The sequence below is a fragment of the Physcomitrium patens genome, chromosome 9 (genome assembly GCF_059467195.1).
Source record: "Physcomitrium patens ecotype Gransden chromosome 9, ASM5946719v1, whole genome shotgun sequence".
In the NCBI taxonomy this organism is placed as follows: domain Eukaryota; kingdom Viridiplantae; phylum Streptophyta; class Bryopsida; order Funariales; family Funariaceae; genus Physcomitrium; species Physcomitrium patens.
In genome coordinates this window covers 1487917-1504582 of record NC_143418.1, presented here as the reverse complement: position 1 = coordinate 1504582, position 16666 = coordinate 1487917, and the positions used below count along the sequence as shown (strand labels likewise).

The following is a 16666-nucleotide window of genomic DNA, read 5'->3' as shown; positions in this document are numbered from 1 at the left end:
TCGATTCTATCACGACTTTGGCGGTGTTTTCTCAAATGCTGTAGGCACTGTTCACGGTGGGAACAGGACCCAAGATGGGGAATGAGTCTCCGCTGTGTGAATAGGGCTCCCCACAAAAGTAGATGAAAACGAGTACGTCGGTTTCTGACAGCATCAGCACAGGAGGGTCGTGACGTCACTGATACACGTGTCAACGTCTTCATCCATCCATCCATACCGGCACGGGAGGGATCATTCATCCCAAAGGGGGATTTGGGGGGGGGGCTGGGCAACAAATTTGGGCTTCTTCATCCTCGTACCAGAAAAACCCTAGAAAGTGGAAATCTAGAATCAGGTTTGGTGGGGGAAAACACAGCAAAACAAAACAAAACGTAACGAAACAAACAAACAAACAGTAGAAATACTGATACAGTATAGTGAGGATGGAGCTAGAGAAAGGAATGAGAAATTGCAACAAATGCATGAACGTTTCCGCAACACAAAATAATGTACAAAGAGTTACTACGTAGACAAATATAATTTATTTATATTTATATTTTATTGTGGTTTATTGATTGGACGCAACTTAAGCCAACGAACTCCGCTTCAAACTCATTTGCATTCAAAGGAGTCCATCGAATTAACTCAAACTGCGAAAGGGTCAGTGACAGGGGGATGATGGGACGGGGGGGGGGGGGAGGGATACTCACCCGGCCCGGCCCGCGCCCGGGATGTGGTGGCGGTGGCACATGCCCCCTGAGCAGAGGACAGGATGGCCTCGCCTCGGGAATCAGTCACAGCAAAGGAGCCTGGCACCAAAGCATCCCTGTCAGCAGGGTTGAATAATGTCCTTTTTCCCACCACCATGGAATTTCTATGCACCCCCCACTTTCGTTCTTATGATGTACTTTCTTCGTCTTTCCTTTCTACCTTTTACTTTGATTGTTTTAGAATGAGAAATATTTGGATGTTCTCGTGGCACTAGGATCTTCGTTGAGTATAATGTTTAAAATGGGCACATAGTTGTAATGTACCATTTGAATACACATTTCATAATGTTGGTGGCTTGTGTTTGCCTCCCACAATTTATTGTCATTGTTTCCCCTACTTCAACTATATAGATATATATATATATATATATATATACATGTATTTTTCTTCTTCTTTACTTTAAATTTTTAAACATGATAAAAATAATGTATGTATGTATATATTAATATATATATATATATATATATAGGGAATTGTTGAATTGACCCAAGCATTTACTAAATTGACTCACCAAACATCATTGGTTGAGGATCCAATCATTTTTTCATTGATTTTCAACCAATGCAAATCCAATGATGGAAATCTTTTTGATGATGGTTAGAATGAGTAGATCCATTTTAGTAAATGCTTGTGTCAATTTAACAACTCTCTCTCTATATATATATATATATATATATACACACACACACACACACACACTTTTCATGAAACATGATTTTGAAAATCATTTTTTCAAAATTCTCCAATACCAAAAAAGAAAAAGAAAAAATATATTTAATGAGTAGATACTACTTATTAAGATTTACTTACCTTGACAAGTAAATACCTATGCAGAATGGTTTCAATAACATATCCAAGTGTAAGCAATACAACTTAAAATGACTAAAGTAATTTTATATTGATTTAACCTTAAAAAGAATTGTCGGATTGTTTAATCTTCCTTGTAGTTATTATTACAAGTTGTTATATTAATGTAAATATGGTTTCACAATGGATGATGCTTTCTTATGGTCTACATCTGTGCCAAATATACATATCTCAAATGTGTTGTTCAACAAAATATACAACAGTTTATATAATTACTAAATCTTTACATTATTAATCCAATGTTTGATATTTAAAAAATAAAAATGAATGAGTACTCTTCCAAGTAAGAGTTGAATTTTAGAATCATATCACAATATTTTCACATTTGGAAAAATACCTTTTTGAATTCACATTGAAAAACTGCATATGATTTACATTTACATCATTTATACATTACAAGTGTGTTGGAATATTTCACAAAAATGAAGTTTTACTAGTATTCCAGAATGCACTGATTTTGCACTGATACAGTCATAATTTAAATCAAGTGAACATTCAATAACATGGTGTAGAGACAAAGAAACAGAGACATAAATTCCAAAACGCCCAGAGAATTTGATGATTCCACATTTCACACAACTCCACTCAAGGCCTGCAAATTTTCCAACAACTCAGTTGTCCATATCCAACCAACTATTGATTCAGACATCATGGACTACTTTTCTATGAGATGTGATTTGAAATGCATTTGTGATTCATCATTGACACAAAATGATGAAACCCACACATAGGTATGCATTGCAAAGGAGCACTCCAATTCTATGTTGGAATATTAATTTGAGCTCCCTTGGAATATGACAAGTGCATGACAAAATGGCTGTACAATAATAATACAATGCACATCAAGATCATGAGTGGGAAGAAAGGGGGAGGTAATAAACAATTAAATGAGAGGGTGTGATCCCATGAAGAGTAATTTCTTAACATTTCTTGCATTGTTGCTCCAAAATTCAGGGTTCTTCTGCAAGAATGGGTTCAAAAGTCTGCTCTGCTCTTGTGTTTACTACTACTGAGGAAGCTTCTTTACCAAGCATTCTCAACTGAAATGAAGAATTGTGGAATCAGGCTCTAGTCCCTGCAAAAGGATGCTCAATTTTATAGCTTTTTATGGTGGATTTGTTGCCACTACCTGATAATTTTTTTTGCTAATTGGCTGATTTGAATGCCTCTTTCATAAAAGTATACATGTATACATATACAATCCAAAATTAGAATACACATAACATGCAGCATGTACAGATTGAAGATTTTAGTCATTGGTTATACAGCTCTAGCTAAGATGTGATGCAGTTACTTAAAAATATTTTTAATAACATGATATCCAAAACCCATTGTAATTAGGTTTTGAAACGATGTCCATGTTCACGACGATGTTCAAAAACTAGACTCTATTTATGGATTATATAATTTGAGCTGTGATTACAAACTGTTGATTTGCACAATCTCCACAACAAAATATCCAAATTATGTGTTAACCAACCAATCGATCTTCATACTAATGAAATATAGTAAATTTGGGAAGGGATTTCAAAATGAACCGACCAGTAATCAATATTTTCAATTTAATAAACCAATTATCTACATCGAACTAATTATCGTTTTTACTCGCATAAAAAAATAATCCCAGTCACTGATCTACGGATTGAAACCTTAATGACTTGATTCAGTTGATGCGTGTCTAACTGCTGGCTTGCCTCGCCCATTCCCATACTCTCGAGTTCCCAATGGCTTACCCCAACTACCAATGTAAATGGGAGGATCCAATTCGCCAATCAATTGTCGACTCAAAATATTTACCCGTGCGTGCTTCCAAGTGATTTGTCACGTAAACATGCAACGATCTGTTCCCTCGTCAGAAGATATGCTGTTGCGCAGCAGTGGGGACTCGCTTCTCACCAGCTCACGGGGTGTGAAGTACGCGCCCCAAAAAGCTCCTAACACTAAAACCTACATGATGACTGCATTCAGCATTCAGCATTCAGATGATTCTTTAAACGTAGCGGGGCTTTGAGACGAATGTTACCCGAAGCAACTGCAAGATGACAGTCTGGACCACCCAACTGTACACGTATTCTGACAAAGCTTCCCAATGATGATGATAGAATGAGCAGAGAGGAACTCTGTCACATGAGAGCATCCACAACAATGGATGAACCAAGTGACGGATAAAACATGATCACACCAGCTTGAGGAAGTGATCATTATTTCATTAAGGTTTAAAAGGGTACGCAGGGGACCCCTGCTTTCATGTGTACACGTCAAGACTGATTTGTGTAACTAATATGGCACAAGAGGACAGTGCAAAGATCTCGCCACAGACCACACTAATCGCTACGTTTGAGCATTTTTCTGCTCTGTGACCAGCATACAGCAACAGCGGGCACACCAATGATTGCGAGCTAAAACAATCAATAGGAAGAACAAAAAAAAAGGGGGGAGGCGGGGGATCTTGTCTATTATCTGCATCTAATTCCTACAACATTTACCTAGGCTGTGTCCTGTTATAAAAATGTTGTACAACTACTATGAGTGACAAATACTCTACAGGTTGTGGTTTCAGGACTAATGTTTCACAATTTGCTAAAGCAGGCAACCCATTGGCAATTCTCTACTTGTCTGAAAGAGAGCGTTTGATATAAAGTTGCAGAGACGAGGCGAATACTAAATAATCGAGCCACTCACTGTGGGTTTGTCTTTAAAGTCCAACCAGCTAGATCGCCTGCAACAATCAGACAATTAAAAATATTTTGAGCGAGGCACAGCTCTCAGCTTAACAACCATATCAACATTCAAATTAGGTGAAATAAGTTTTCTTTCAATTTGGAAGGAATAAGTAGTGACTTGATTTCCTACAGACGGCATGAGCAGACAACCCATGTCATTCACGTCGAGCATATTCAAGAAAATTGGTACCAAGAGCCAGCCCTTAAAGTAAAGCAGTAGGATGATTTCTCAAGGTTGATTTGTAACCAGCCTTGAACAAGGATAGAAGTGATTACCATTAGCGATGAACCTTTTGTTGTTGAGTCGGTTATTGATAGCAGTCAAATCCTTGGAAGGACTCTGATAATCTCTGGTACTCTCCCCCACACAGGCATAAAGGGTTCTAGTACGTGGAGACATCAACTTTTCAACCTGCAAGCACGAATATGCCAACGAAAGTCAGTTGCTTAAGTACTCATGAAGACACTTTCCTTCATCCACAGGATCGTTAAGATTCTGTAAAGATGAAATTAGGACTCATGTGTGCTTTGTGTACCTTGCTCGATCTAAGAGGGGATACAAAAACGTTGTGCAAAGCCGAAACCTTCTTCGGAGAGATGTCTGGGAATGATGAGAAGACCGAAGCTACAGGAGAACCTGGAGCCTCACCTGGCACATACACATAAGATTGGAATTATCGTAAGTTGAATCAGGCCGAATCTGTTGGCGCCATACATAGAAACCAGCAAGGTAACCCGACTGATGTGGAAGATGCAATTACAAATGTTAACGATTCAATTTCAATTTTTGACAGCTTGGTTATCTTACCATCCTCTCCATCTGGACCATGAATTTTTCTAGGCGAACGCACACCAGAGTTGGTGTCAACCTGCACTAAAAACTTCTTGGTAGCATGTACAAATACATCGTTGTAGAACTTGATGATATCACCTGATTCTAGCCCTCCTGTTTTCTGCAAGTGCACATAAGGAAGACTATCAGCAAACTATTATTCGATGACGCATCATGCAACTACTATTATTAGAGCGTATAAATTCCAGATTTGGATTGCACACTGCAAAACTTCCTAACCTCCATAATCAAAACCCTCGATTCTTCCAGCAGGCGTAAAGAGAGAACGAAGGTTGTTCACTTAAGGCTGGAAACATATACCCCAGCACGACGCAATGGAGGCTGATCTATGAAGACATTGCGGACGACATGCAGCTTGTTTTGTGGCTGTGATCGATAATGATGAATGATGTCACGGAACTTGACCTCAACTTTGCTAACCTGCAGAGTTATCCAGCACGTCATTCTCATGGTTGCAAACCCCTTATTAAACATGCGAGCTATGATTCCAGAACAGCGTAACTAAGCATCAATTGCGAAAATAAGAAGAAAGACGATCCGATGAAAGGCTTACCTTGCAGACGCCGTAGATTGTGCACAAAACCAGTTGATCTATATGACGGTTGAAGAAAAGACTTGTTTCATGATGCAGTGTGTGTTGGAACACCTTGTATACTCGCTCAATCAGGTGTTGTGGTTGCCCAATACGTTCGCACACAGTCCGTATCCTCACTCCTGCCAACACAAGAGCCTGCTCACAAGAAAATATTGTTCAGCCAAATCTTATTCGTGCAGTCTCTTGAACTCCCAAGATAAGAACTATGCAAGACACTTGGATTCTGATGCTCCATCAATCAAAGCTTCAGGACCTTGCGATTGCAAGTCAACGAGAAGGTGAGAAAAACGAGAAAACAAAACCAAACAAAGACAAAGACAAAGGATTCAATTCAAGACCCAGACGCTGAAGGAACCTTGTGTGCTATTTACATCCTACTCTTGACATTACCTTTTGGAAGAACACATTGATGACTGTGTCCGCACAAGTCTCTCCTCCACCTAATGGGCTTGGTCTCTGTGGGCTGCGAGATTGACAAGGAAGACGTTACAACATGGACACAATGTCTTCAAATACAGCGATTACGGAAAGGTGCTTCAAGAAGAGATTTGCAGGGAAGCAGTCCATACATAACCACATCACATTGTATTTACCCACTGGTATGAAGGGAAACCAGAAGCAAAAGCAAAAGCATCAAAAGACAATCATATACCTAGCAAACGCTGATTGCAACGGGGCTCGAAGACGACTCCTCATGGGAGAACTGAAGGCAGAAAATGCTGAGGGACGGTCTTTGGCAGGTGACAGGAAACCTGTTTCTGATGTTGAAGACCCACTTTGAGGTGGTGATGATGCACTTGAAGGTGCGAGTGCAGGACATTCCACATAGCCTGAAACGAGTTCACAAATGTCTTATTACAACGTCAGACATGACAATATCACATGTCATCTGTCAGTCAGGATGACACAGCCCGTGCAAGCTCAATCCTTTGAGCTGTGCAAGATGCTCTAGTATATTCACATGAGATAAAGTACCAAGGAGATTGTTATTGCACCTGCATGATCCGGTTTTGTGATTACGAGAGCGCGATGCACAGTATCAGTAGATAGCCTTATTTGCGAACCTACGTTCTCTAATGCTGGCATTGGATCCGCCAGCAAACACAACCGATTGATCTCATTTGCCAGAGAGGGTCTAGCAACTATAAGAGAATTGTACATAGATGATCCTTTCCCCCACGCCATGCTCTCAAGAATCCTTTCCTCTATTGTATTGAGATGCCTTTTAAGCTCGCGAGGTAAAGTATCCTCATGCCTGACAAAGTATTCAATCACTTTACTTAGATCAAACGCGGTTATACCAGCGGGATCCAAAACTGCAGGAAAACCCATCGTAACTGTTTTGTGGGTAGCAAGAACAAGCTCCGCAGAGCAGGCAATCATGCATCGATGAAAACGTTCATTTGAAAGGAGAGAACTCAGGTTCTTCGTATGCAGCCTTTGTTCTTCAGAGCGACACATAGCTCCCAGAACTTTGTAGTATAACTTGACAGCCTCCAGTTTACGCTGCTCAGCCCAAATAGTGTCCATAAACCCAGCTACATTCTGCCAGCTTCCTCTCCTCTCCACCGAAAATATCAGTTCTAACAAAACATGCGCTCTGTTCTTTACATCGGCAGAGATGTCGCGATCACATGAACGAAAAAACAACTGCAGCTCTTCAGATGGCTCTGAAGCCAATGGAGTTATCACAGTTCGCAGCCACTTTGCAGTTGTCATTGTGACAGTAACAGGAGTGGATGGGGGTCTCTTGCCACCACTAGAGCCTTGAGTACTCATATGTTTCACTGGAGATGGCCAGGGCGAGGCAGCTGGTGATGATGGTGCTGCTCCCATTGAGAAAGCCCCAAACCGCACAGGCGACGCCATGATGTCGAACTTACGCTGATGTACACAAATATCAGTGAACAGGGATTTATAATTGGACTGTCTCATAATGCAGGCTTAGCTATGTTAGTCACATTATTCAGCAGCTCCTGTACTTCAAATCAGAAACAGTAACCCACATGGATTTGCAAAACACAGATGATGATGCATTCAACGAATGCATCATCGTCTTAGTAATTGAAAGATACAGAGCTTTTCGTGAACACACAATGAATTGACTGAGAGAATTACCTTAGAGCCAGTGTAGCGTGGCGATTCATTTGACAACGTTCCCAACAAACCATATTCTCCATTAATGAACATTCGTTCATCAAGCCCACCTCGACTTTGGTATGCATCTTCGTAATCCTTCTCTAAGACGCGCAAGTTAGATGCAAGAGACTTGTTGTCCATGAACCCCTCCAAGTATGATAGTCCACCTAATCATAACCACACACATAGATCTCTGAAATCTGATCTCCATGTGTATATATTCCCAAAGAAGTATGCAATCAACAACACACTACAGTTCCACAGTCTACTAGACTTATAAGTAGACTTTGCCAACCTTCATAATTACAAATCATTCGAGGACACAACCTGAGATATTCAAGACACAAAACGCTCCCACAATCAAATATTCAAGTTGAAGTACCTGCAGAACTCGTTAACAATGAATGTCACGTTTGATTGCCGGGGCAATCTCGGTAATCTTTGCCAACCGCAAAAAGACATCAACTCTGGCCGTATATGCAAAACTGAAACGACTTCAGTGCTTAGAGATTAGAGTTGAATGCTAACCTAGATTGATTCCCAAAAAATGCTCCGAAGTTTGAAGCCCGTGGAGATCTTTCATAGACTTTCCAAATAATTTGCTTATTGTGGCATTGGCTTTCTCCAGAAGGTTTAAGACGTCTTCATCTGCTGCATAGTATGTGGCGCACAAGGATGCTACAAGATGAATTCCTTCGGAGGATCTTTTGGCTGCGTCACCAAATAACTCACAAGCTTAGAATGCTAAAATGTGCAAAAAAAAAACGAGTGATAGAAAAAGAAATGCAATTAGGTAGGGAAAGAGCAACTACAACTTATGGCTGCGCACGAATAGCTGATTAATGTACTTTTTGAAAAAGTGGACGAATCCTCTTTTTATTAAAAACGATGGGGAGAGGGAGGAGGGGGCACGGGGCGGAAACGGGGAAAGAATAAATGTGATAGCGACAAATTATTGGAAAAACAACAAGAGCAATGATGTGACATTCCACTCAGGAGTAGTCTAACCATTTATCTTACCGAATCTTACTGGGTCTTGAAGTGAAAACTTCCGTAAGTCAGGAGGCATGTGAAGGATCAAAATGACCTGGGAAATCAAACACATTCAGGTTATAATGCAAAACAAATAAATCTTTCTCTCCTGCTCAGCACTGCGTAAAGCTTTTGGACTACCCCTCAAAAACAGAAATACAAAGTAGACTGATCCAATTCCATAAATACGAAATAACAATAAATCATTGTTAGTCTTTTGTGCGTGTTCATCGTCAACAAGCACTAACCATGACTGCCAACAAGGCATTGGTGCAAGTGACCAGGTCACTGAATTGCTGAATAACATGCATCCGCAATGCCAAGAAAAGCATCCACCCAAATTGCATGTGGATAGATACATGATGATCATCTGTAACTCCTGATAAAGAACGGCTGACAATGTTCGAAAAAGTGTCTGGTGATAAGAAAAAATCTTGGTAAACTCGCTTATAATATCTACAAAATCCCAAAAATAGAGGTTAAGCTACATTCGATTCCACAAACACGAGCACAAACCAACCTTACCAGATCGCAGAAGTTGAGGAACAAGACAGATAACAAAGCGACCTTACGTGAAAAGAGCTGTCAAATGCACAAAATTAGCTTGAACTTCCTTGACCTGTACAAAACCACAAAGATAAAAGCTCAGCGCACCATAAGGAACAGGTTAAATAAGAGAAGGTCCCACAGTGTGGATGGCCAACGCCCCCATGAACAATAAGAGCTTAGCTCTTCGAAGAGAATCTCAAAGTTAAGGGCGACATGGCAAACCTGCAGCCGCTTCTCCCACTCGTCTCCGTACATTTGCTTCACAATCGGTCCAACTTTCATGAGAAAATGTGGAAGCTCCTTAAAAAACTCCACCACACTGCCATGCCAATACATGTCAGTACTAGTCAACCAAAGCAGATGAGATCCAAGGGACAGTAGCTGTATCGCAAAATGCGATTCTTATGAATGCACACGGTAACAGAATATGAAGAATACGTTAAGGATGGTCAGCCGTGCCTGATTTTAGTCAGGCGCATCAGCTGAGACAGCGTAAACCCCACTGCATTACTTTCTGATTTATCCCCGCCAACAGCGGCTCCACATCTGAAAGCTTTAACAACATACAGCACGCAGGCACCCCACAAACGCTCCGTCTCCTCTACCTGGTGACAAACGTCCATTGTTGCCTTCGGCATTAAACTAAATCCAATCGGGTAAAGCAGCAGTATAATTTGAGACGCATAATCGACCAACACGAAATCAGTTTAAACACGGCACAATCGTGCAGTGAAAGGGAGCAGTAACTTGGAAATGATTGTAATGGGATACAAGCAAGGCTCGCATTGTGCAGATCAAACCCTCTTACCGTGCCAGTCCCTAAGCTATCAGCATTCGCGATGAGCAAAGACTTGCTCTCTTTGAATAAATGCATAGCTTCCTTCGACGTCTGGAGGTCCAAGCAGAGGCCAACCTGTACCACAGACCAACTTCCAATGCTGAACAAGTGGCTACAGATGGCATTCAGTGCAGTTGCCTATGATACGGCTATTTGCCTCTATGTTTAAAACTGAAAACTACAATAATTTCTCCACGTGATTGTCAAGGCTAACAGATAAGACAATACCTCGCAGTATTCCCGAAACCGACCCTCCAATCCTCCCAGATATACTGGTGACCAAACCTTCTTCCCTGGCTTAACATCGCCATCATTAGAAGTCCTGTCTCCTGATCCAGGTCCACTTGACTTTGTTGGAGTCTCGTAACCACTTTCCACATTGCCGTCTAAAGGCTCTTGTTTGCAAATTATCTGTGGAACAGTAATCCCTGTCTTTTTTGAACCCTCCGATATCAAGGAGCTTTGCCTAAGGCATCTCACTTTGACCTCCCTAAGAACAGGTCCCGCACGCTCCATTTCCAGAGCACGCATGACTTTGATAAATAAAGCGGGATATCATACCACTGTACCCACGATAACCAATCGGGTGCTCATTTCCCCATGCTCCAAAAGAAAGCTTCTTCTGCTCACGTGAGTCAGTAGCGTCCTGAGCGCGGTCCTGCCAAGACGCATCGAAGAACATCAAACCTCTGAAACAGCGTAGTGCAGCATGCCTACCTCCTAAACACGATCAGGAAAGTATGCCATATCCAGGGACGCGAGCGCGACTAATTGAGACATCCTCGTTCAGGGTACCATAGTGAATTCGTGTTTACAATGTCTACGCTGCTCTATTATAGCTTCACCGGCCACCACACTACGCTACCACCATCGAAAAGTCATTAATCTTATAACCTCAGAGTCAGTTGGTAAGACCGTGTGAACATAAAACAAAATGACCATACTAAACTATCTTTGGTTAAACATGACAGGAAAAGTATTGAACAAATCAAATGCTGCGGTGGAAGCGATGAGATGGTCCACTTGATCGAAAGTGGACAGTAAATGCCATGCCTTCATGATCTCGACTGCGGAGTATTCTCAATACTAACAGATAGTCAGCATTGGCACTGGCATTCTCTCAATACGGTGAAACACAAGCGTTGAATTGAGGAAAGTTCACAATTCACGAATCACAAATCTTGCAAGAGCGATGAATAAGCAACATTCGGATGCATACCAAACCGAATTGCGAGACTGCAGATGCAAGACAACGTTGACATGAAAGTTTAAAGCGTCCTCACAGCTAAAGATAACCATCTTCCATATGTGAACCTTTGAGCAACAACAGAGATATCCAGACGCTCCCATTTCAACTTTCGCCAACACCCACCGCCCTCTAGATGTAACACAATAAGCTTAATCTAGACCGCGCAGCCAAAAAATAGAGTTGGTGCACGTCTCTTTGCTCCAAACTTCAATGCACATCGCTGAAGTTGGGACGATTTGAAGGGGCAAAACCAAACAGAGCCACTTTCACGAACTAAGGCTAACAACTGTGACTTGGTACAGGACAGGGAGATCGAGCATAACAGAGGAGCACCTGCGACAACGGCTAAGCTCTCTAACACCAAAAACTCCGTGAGTGTTCGTAACGACGACAGCAGTACTTCACTTCGCAGTAATTCGAACAAATCCACAACAGCTACAATGATATCATCAAATATAATACACTCAGAATGTGAGTGCACAGGCAAGCTCGGTTGCGCAAGAGGCGAACAAGGCACAACACTGCAACTAGCGTAATAACTGCCTAATATGGAGAAAGAACACCGGGAAGGTCGAGAGTTGGGGTGTAAACAAACCAAAGAACATAATCAAGAGAGAGCAACAGGAACCTCCTGAGTCATTGGCAGAGGAACTTCAACTCTTGGACCCGAGGATTCTAACCTCTAACACAGCTTTAGCATATTTCAAACTTCGCAAAGCATCAACACAAACGCCGAACATGTAGCACAAGTGACAAACCTAGACCCTGGGGGCGAAGAACCCGACAAACAGCGCACAACAAGTACCGTCGACAACAGCAGTCAAACCATGAAACCAGATATAAACACCCGCGGCGCTTGCCGCTCAAGCCACAATAGAAAGACTTGTGAATGAATGAACAGACGATGCCCGGCAAGCAATCGGACACTAACCGAAACCATGAGACGACAACAGACTCGCAATTACAAACTCCTCCTCCTCCTCCACAAATCAAAAAAACTAAACCGAAAAAATCGAAGGCTAAATCCACACCTGGCATTAAAGCCACTGACGACGACCAGCGAGGGATGAATGTGAAACTTACGGCGCAATGCGTAATCACATCACTCACCTATTCGAAGTTTAAGTTACACCGCCCTAATGAGAGGCTTACAATAGGAGACGCCGGTTCGAAAGGAGACAACGAACAACAGAGAACGCTATCAACAGAAAGAGGAGGCCAGAACGATGGGCGCCGGAAGATGGAAAGGGGCAGGGACCGAGTCTTAAGCAATAACAGAAGTGAACAATCTCGGAGAACCCCGCTCATAGCCTCCTCGGGAGAGGTTGTAGCTATGGCGGGCAAGAGCCGAGGAAGCGAGGGAAGAAAAAAACCAAAAAAAATAACAAAAACAAAAAAACAGGCGTCGAAGGGCCTGAAGCACAAAGACGAGATGGCTGGCTAGAGGAGAGAGACGAGTGAGTGCCCGCCCACGCCCTTAGTCTCCAACCACCATTTTCCCGCCACTGCCCGGGTTCTTCTAACGTTTCGTTCGGGAACGCTGTTCCCTCCAGCGAGCTCCCATCATTCCAGCTTTCCTCACGGGGCCGGGTTCCCCCCCCCCGTTCCCTGCCCGCGCTTTTCTGTTCACTCTGGATTCCAATCATGAGGATCGGGCTCTTGCATGCAAGTTACTTCAACTCCGAATATAAACCTATTTTTAGTAAACTTTGAAGCTACAGTAAAACATAAATGCTCAAGTTGGATTAAAAAAAGGCTTTTTATATACACCAGGGGCATCGCCTAGTCAACCAAACAAACCCGTTTCAAACTGGTCTTGGGGAGGGGGAAAATCATAGAGCCAGATTTAAAACAAATTGTCTGATGCTAATACTAAAAAATGGGTCCATTCCCATTGGACCACATCGGCCAAGCATGCTAACTTTTAAAAAAAACCTCCCCCCACAATTTTGCCTTTTGGGGTCTCCGGCAAGTTGATCGTTCCATGTAAGGCTCACCAATCCATGTAAGTTCCACACTGACAGGTGTTGCTTATTCATTAGCACACGAATGTGATATTGAAGAGCCCTGTCGCTGTGGAGGAAAAAATTGAGCAGAAGGTTCGTGTAGGTAATTTTACCCTGCAGATTGTGTTCTGGTATTAGCATGTAAACTTGCACGCACTGAAGTTAGAATGTCCTCTTTAATACTCTTACGTTAATTCTCAATCAGTAATATTGTGAAATGTGATTACTGGAAGCAGTTCCCACATAGATGAATTTTGACTGTTAATGTCTAGCATCCTCTTCGATTGTGTGAAGACATGTTAATTTGAATTCAGTGTGAGAAGGGTTTACTGGAATGTGTGAATATGTTATTACAAAATAGATACAAATTCCATGGCAATGTTAATAAATGATTTCATTTGATTGATTCTGAGATAACCTGAAAATATAAGACATGCAATAACCTCCTTAATTTGTATCTCTGTGTGTGTGGGATATCTTATTACAAATTTAAGAGTAATGAGATATCTTATTACAAATTTATGCATTAAATACATATAAGAGGAATGGGCTATCAGTTATCATTCAATATGTAAGAACAACTGATTCCCTTTTTCTGCAGCTGCCCTGTTCTAGTCTATCATGTCCATGACTTGACAGAGAGATTCCAAGGTTTCTCAATCCCAAGGCTTTTGTAGCAGGAGAAAAGGTAACTTGGTTTGTTTACAAAAAGAAAATGTTTAAATGTTTAATTAATGGATGCATAGCACAACCCATGAAAAATTCAATTTGGTTATCATGACTTTGCATTAGATATTTGACTTGATGGCAGTTACTTTTCAAGACCATGATTGAATGGATCATTTTAAATGGTCATTAGGAGATCAAGTCCATTTAGTTTTCTTGTTCCGTAGATTGGTGAAGCATGAGACCCAAATTTCTAAACATGGATATTCTTCATTATAGAATTTGAATTACTTGAGATGACATATCTGCAGGAGAAAACTAATAATAATCTGTAAAAGTGAAATTGTATATTTAACTATTAATTACTTGATTGGACAGTTAACATCTTTTGATGTGGTTGATTGTTGGAGACAGAGACTTTGCCTGTCAAAACAAGTTTTGTAATAAGCAAACCCATCATCTTTGAAGTTGGTGACAACCATGGACAATTTGTTTATTAATACATCTAGGCTTCATTTCCCATGCCACCTGAGGAATTGTCTTTTGTCTGGAGCAGAGTTGGGATGCCATGCCTTTCATTATCTCCAGTTTTAGGTATTGTTTCTGTTGATGTTTTTTTAAGTAAAAAAATTCAATCAATCAATTCATCAAATCTGCTAGAAGAGGTGAGGGATACTTTGATTTCTGTTTCTGTAAGCAAAAAGAGAAGAGAAACTAGAAATAAACAAACTGAATCATCTGAAACTCATTTGAACTCATCACCTCAATTATCACAAAGCAACTTAAACCATTTCTGTTGAATACCCCCTCCTCCCTTGTTAAATGACAGTTGTTTTAATATCATATTATCATTGAAATAATATCTTATTAGCAAATAGTTTACTCTTCAAAGTTCAATTCCAATTTGACCCGTGATGTTAAGCAACATGTCGACATATGGATAAGATGTTACAAAAACCAATAAAGTCATAAATAGAATCATGTGAACATATTTGATGTGAATGTAGACACTTTCCGCAACAGTCTACAAACGACCATCCAGACATCTCCATTGTGTACTTGTTTAGTGACCCATACCATTACACAATACATTGAAAGAAAAATTTACACACATACCTAGTCAAATTAACATGGAATTTTAGTACCAAATATACTTATTCACTTTTCATGTTATTTCATCCTTGCAAGGTTTTTATTGTTAAAAATAGACCAATGCGAAAGTGAACCATGTGAAATAGACTCAATGCACCTATAATTGGGGAATAACTCCAATCTTTGTGATAAGTATCCCTATTTCCAAATATAGAATACAATGCACCTTGCAGAGAATATACTTATTTCTTAAACAAAATTTTAAAAGGTAAAGTTTGTACACCTTTGCAAGGACTTAATTGTATGTACTCCACCTCTTTGAAAATGCCTACATTCCAGTTTTAAAAAAGAAGAGTTATTCCACATTCTAAATTGGAAGTCCACTATGAATGGTCAAGAATTGAAATTTATGATACCTATATGTTTTCCATTGAAAGGTTGCATATTGAACATCCTGTTCTGTGGAAGTAGTGGAAAGTGAAAACAAAAGAGGAAAAAAAATAAGAAATTAGATGGGCACATGATTGACATATCGAAAAACAATTAAATGTATTTGGCCACAAGGAGTTTAGCATGTTTCTCTTCAAATCGCCTTCCTCACCCCATTGCCCCACACAGAATAAAACAAAAAAAAAAGGAAACAAAAAATATAGGTTGAACATTCACTCAAATTTGGCAAGTTTGCCACAGAAGCAATTGAATTTTTGAAAAGCTCCTTATTCTTATTCCAATGAAATTAAAAAGGTATGCTTCATACATTATTGTTTTTTCAAAGCTCCCTACATTATATCTCATATTTGTTCTCTTGTTAAAGTCTTTAAGTCAAGTAATATGGCTTCTTGTATTCATTTGATAATGATGATTAATCTGTAATTACAAGTAATGGCAGTAAGATAAGCATTCCTAAATTCTTCAACATCTTAATAGTTCCTTGGTTGTTTTTATAGATAGAAGTTGTTTAAATCCAATCTTTAGAGTATTGAAGAAATTTGTGGATGTGAGTGTCTTTATTACCGCCTTCTTTATTCTTAGTATTGTCTTCAATGTTGCTTACAACTATGACAAAGTTGTCAATGCTTACATTGCCAATAGATGCACTAGTGGAGGTTTCTTCTAATGTAGCAAGTTTTACATAGGAAGCTTTGCCGACATTAGCAATTTTCTTTGTTTGTGAAAAAAAACATTAATAAAGACAATCAACTTATTGTTAATGTAGATGCAATAGTCTTTTGTATAAGATTGGTAATCAATAAGATATCTAATTTTGTCAAATGTGTCCAACTTCCAATTTTGTTGTAATGGCACCA

General features: G+C 40.3%; 1 protein-coding gene and 1 long non-coding RNA gene across 11 annotated transcripts; one reads left to right on the top strand and one right to left on the bottom strand.

The window, feature by feature from the left end:
- Positions 1–3776: 3776 nt before the first annotated feature.
- On the bottom strand, positions 3777–13060 carry LOC112286862 (retinoblastoma-related protein-like). Of its 9 annotated transcripts, none has more exons than XM_090252873.1 (19): positions 12679–13055; positions 10575–11004; positions 10317–10421; positions 9968–10113; positions 9731–9827; positions 9532–9578; positions 9208–9415; positions 8948–9014; positions 8456–8638; positions 7907–8094; positions 6784–7672; positions 6441–6618; positions 6179–6251; positions 5747–5923; positions 5494–5613; positions 5149–5293; positions 4877–4989; positions 4617–4752; positions 3777–4336 (listed from the first exon to the last, which is right to left on the bottom strand). In XM_090252873.1, the coding sequence occupies exons 2-19, from the start codon at positions 10875–10877 to the stop codon at positions 4296–4298; spliced, it is 3216 nt and encodes a 1071-aa protein (XP_090108999.1). In that variant the 5' UTR covers positions 10878–11004; positions 12679–13055; the 3' UTR covers positions 3777–4295. The 9 variants fall into 9 exon arrangements, 8 of the variants coding, with proteins under 8 accessions (XP_090108999.1, XP_073392404.1, XP_024384958.1 ...); XM_073536303.2 differs by having other exon boundaries at positions 6194–6251; positions 12706–13055; XM_024529190.3 differs by having other exon boundaries at positions 12706–13054.
- A 653-nt stretch (positions 13061–13713) lies between these two features.
- LOC141045794 (uncharacterized) lies at positions 13714–16561 on the top strand. 2 transcript variants are annotated; one of them, XR_012218220.2, is made up of 3 exons: positions 13714–14289; positions 14682–14861; positions 15456–16561. It is a non-coding gene; the product is annotated as an uncharacterized LOC141045794 (long non-coding RNA). The 2 variants fall into 2 exon arrangements; XR_012218219.2 differs by lacking the exon at positions 15456–16561 and having other exon boundaries at positions 14682–15071.
- The last annotated feature ends 105 nt before the right edge of the window (positions 16562–16666 follow it).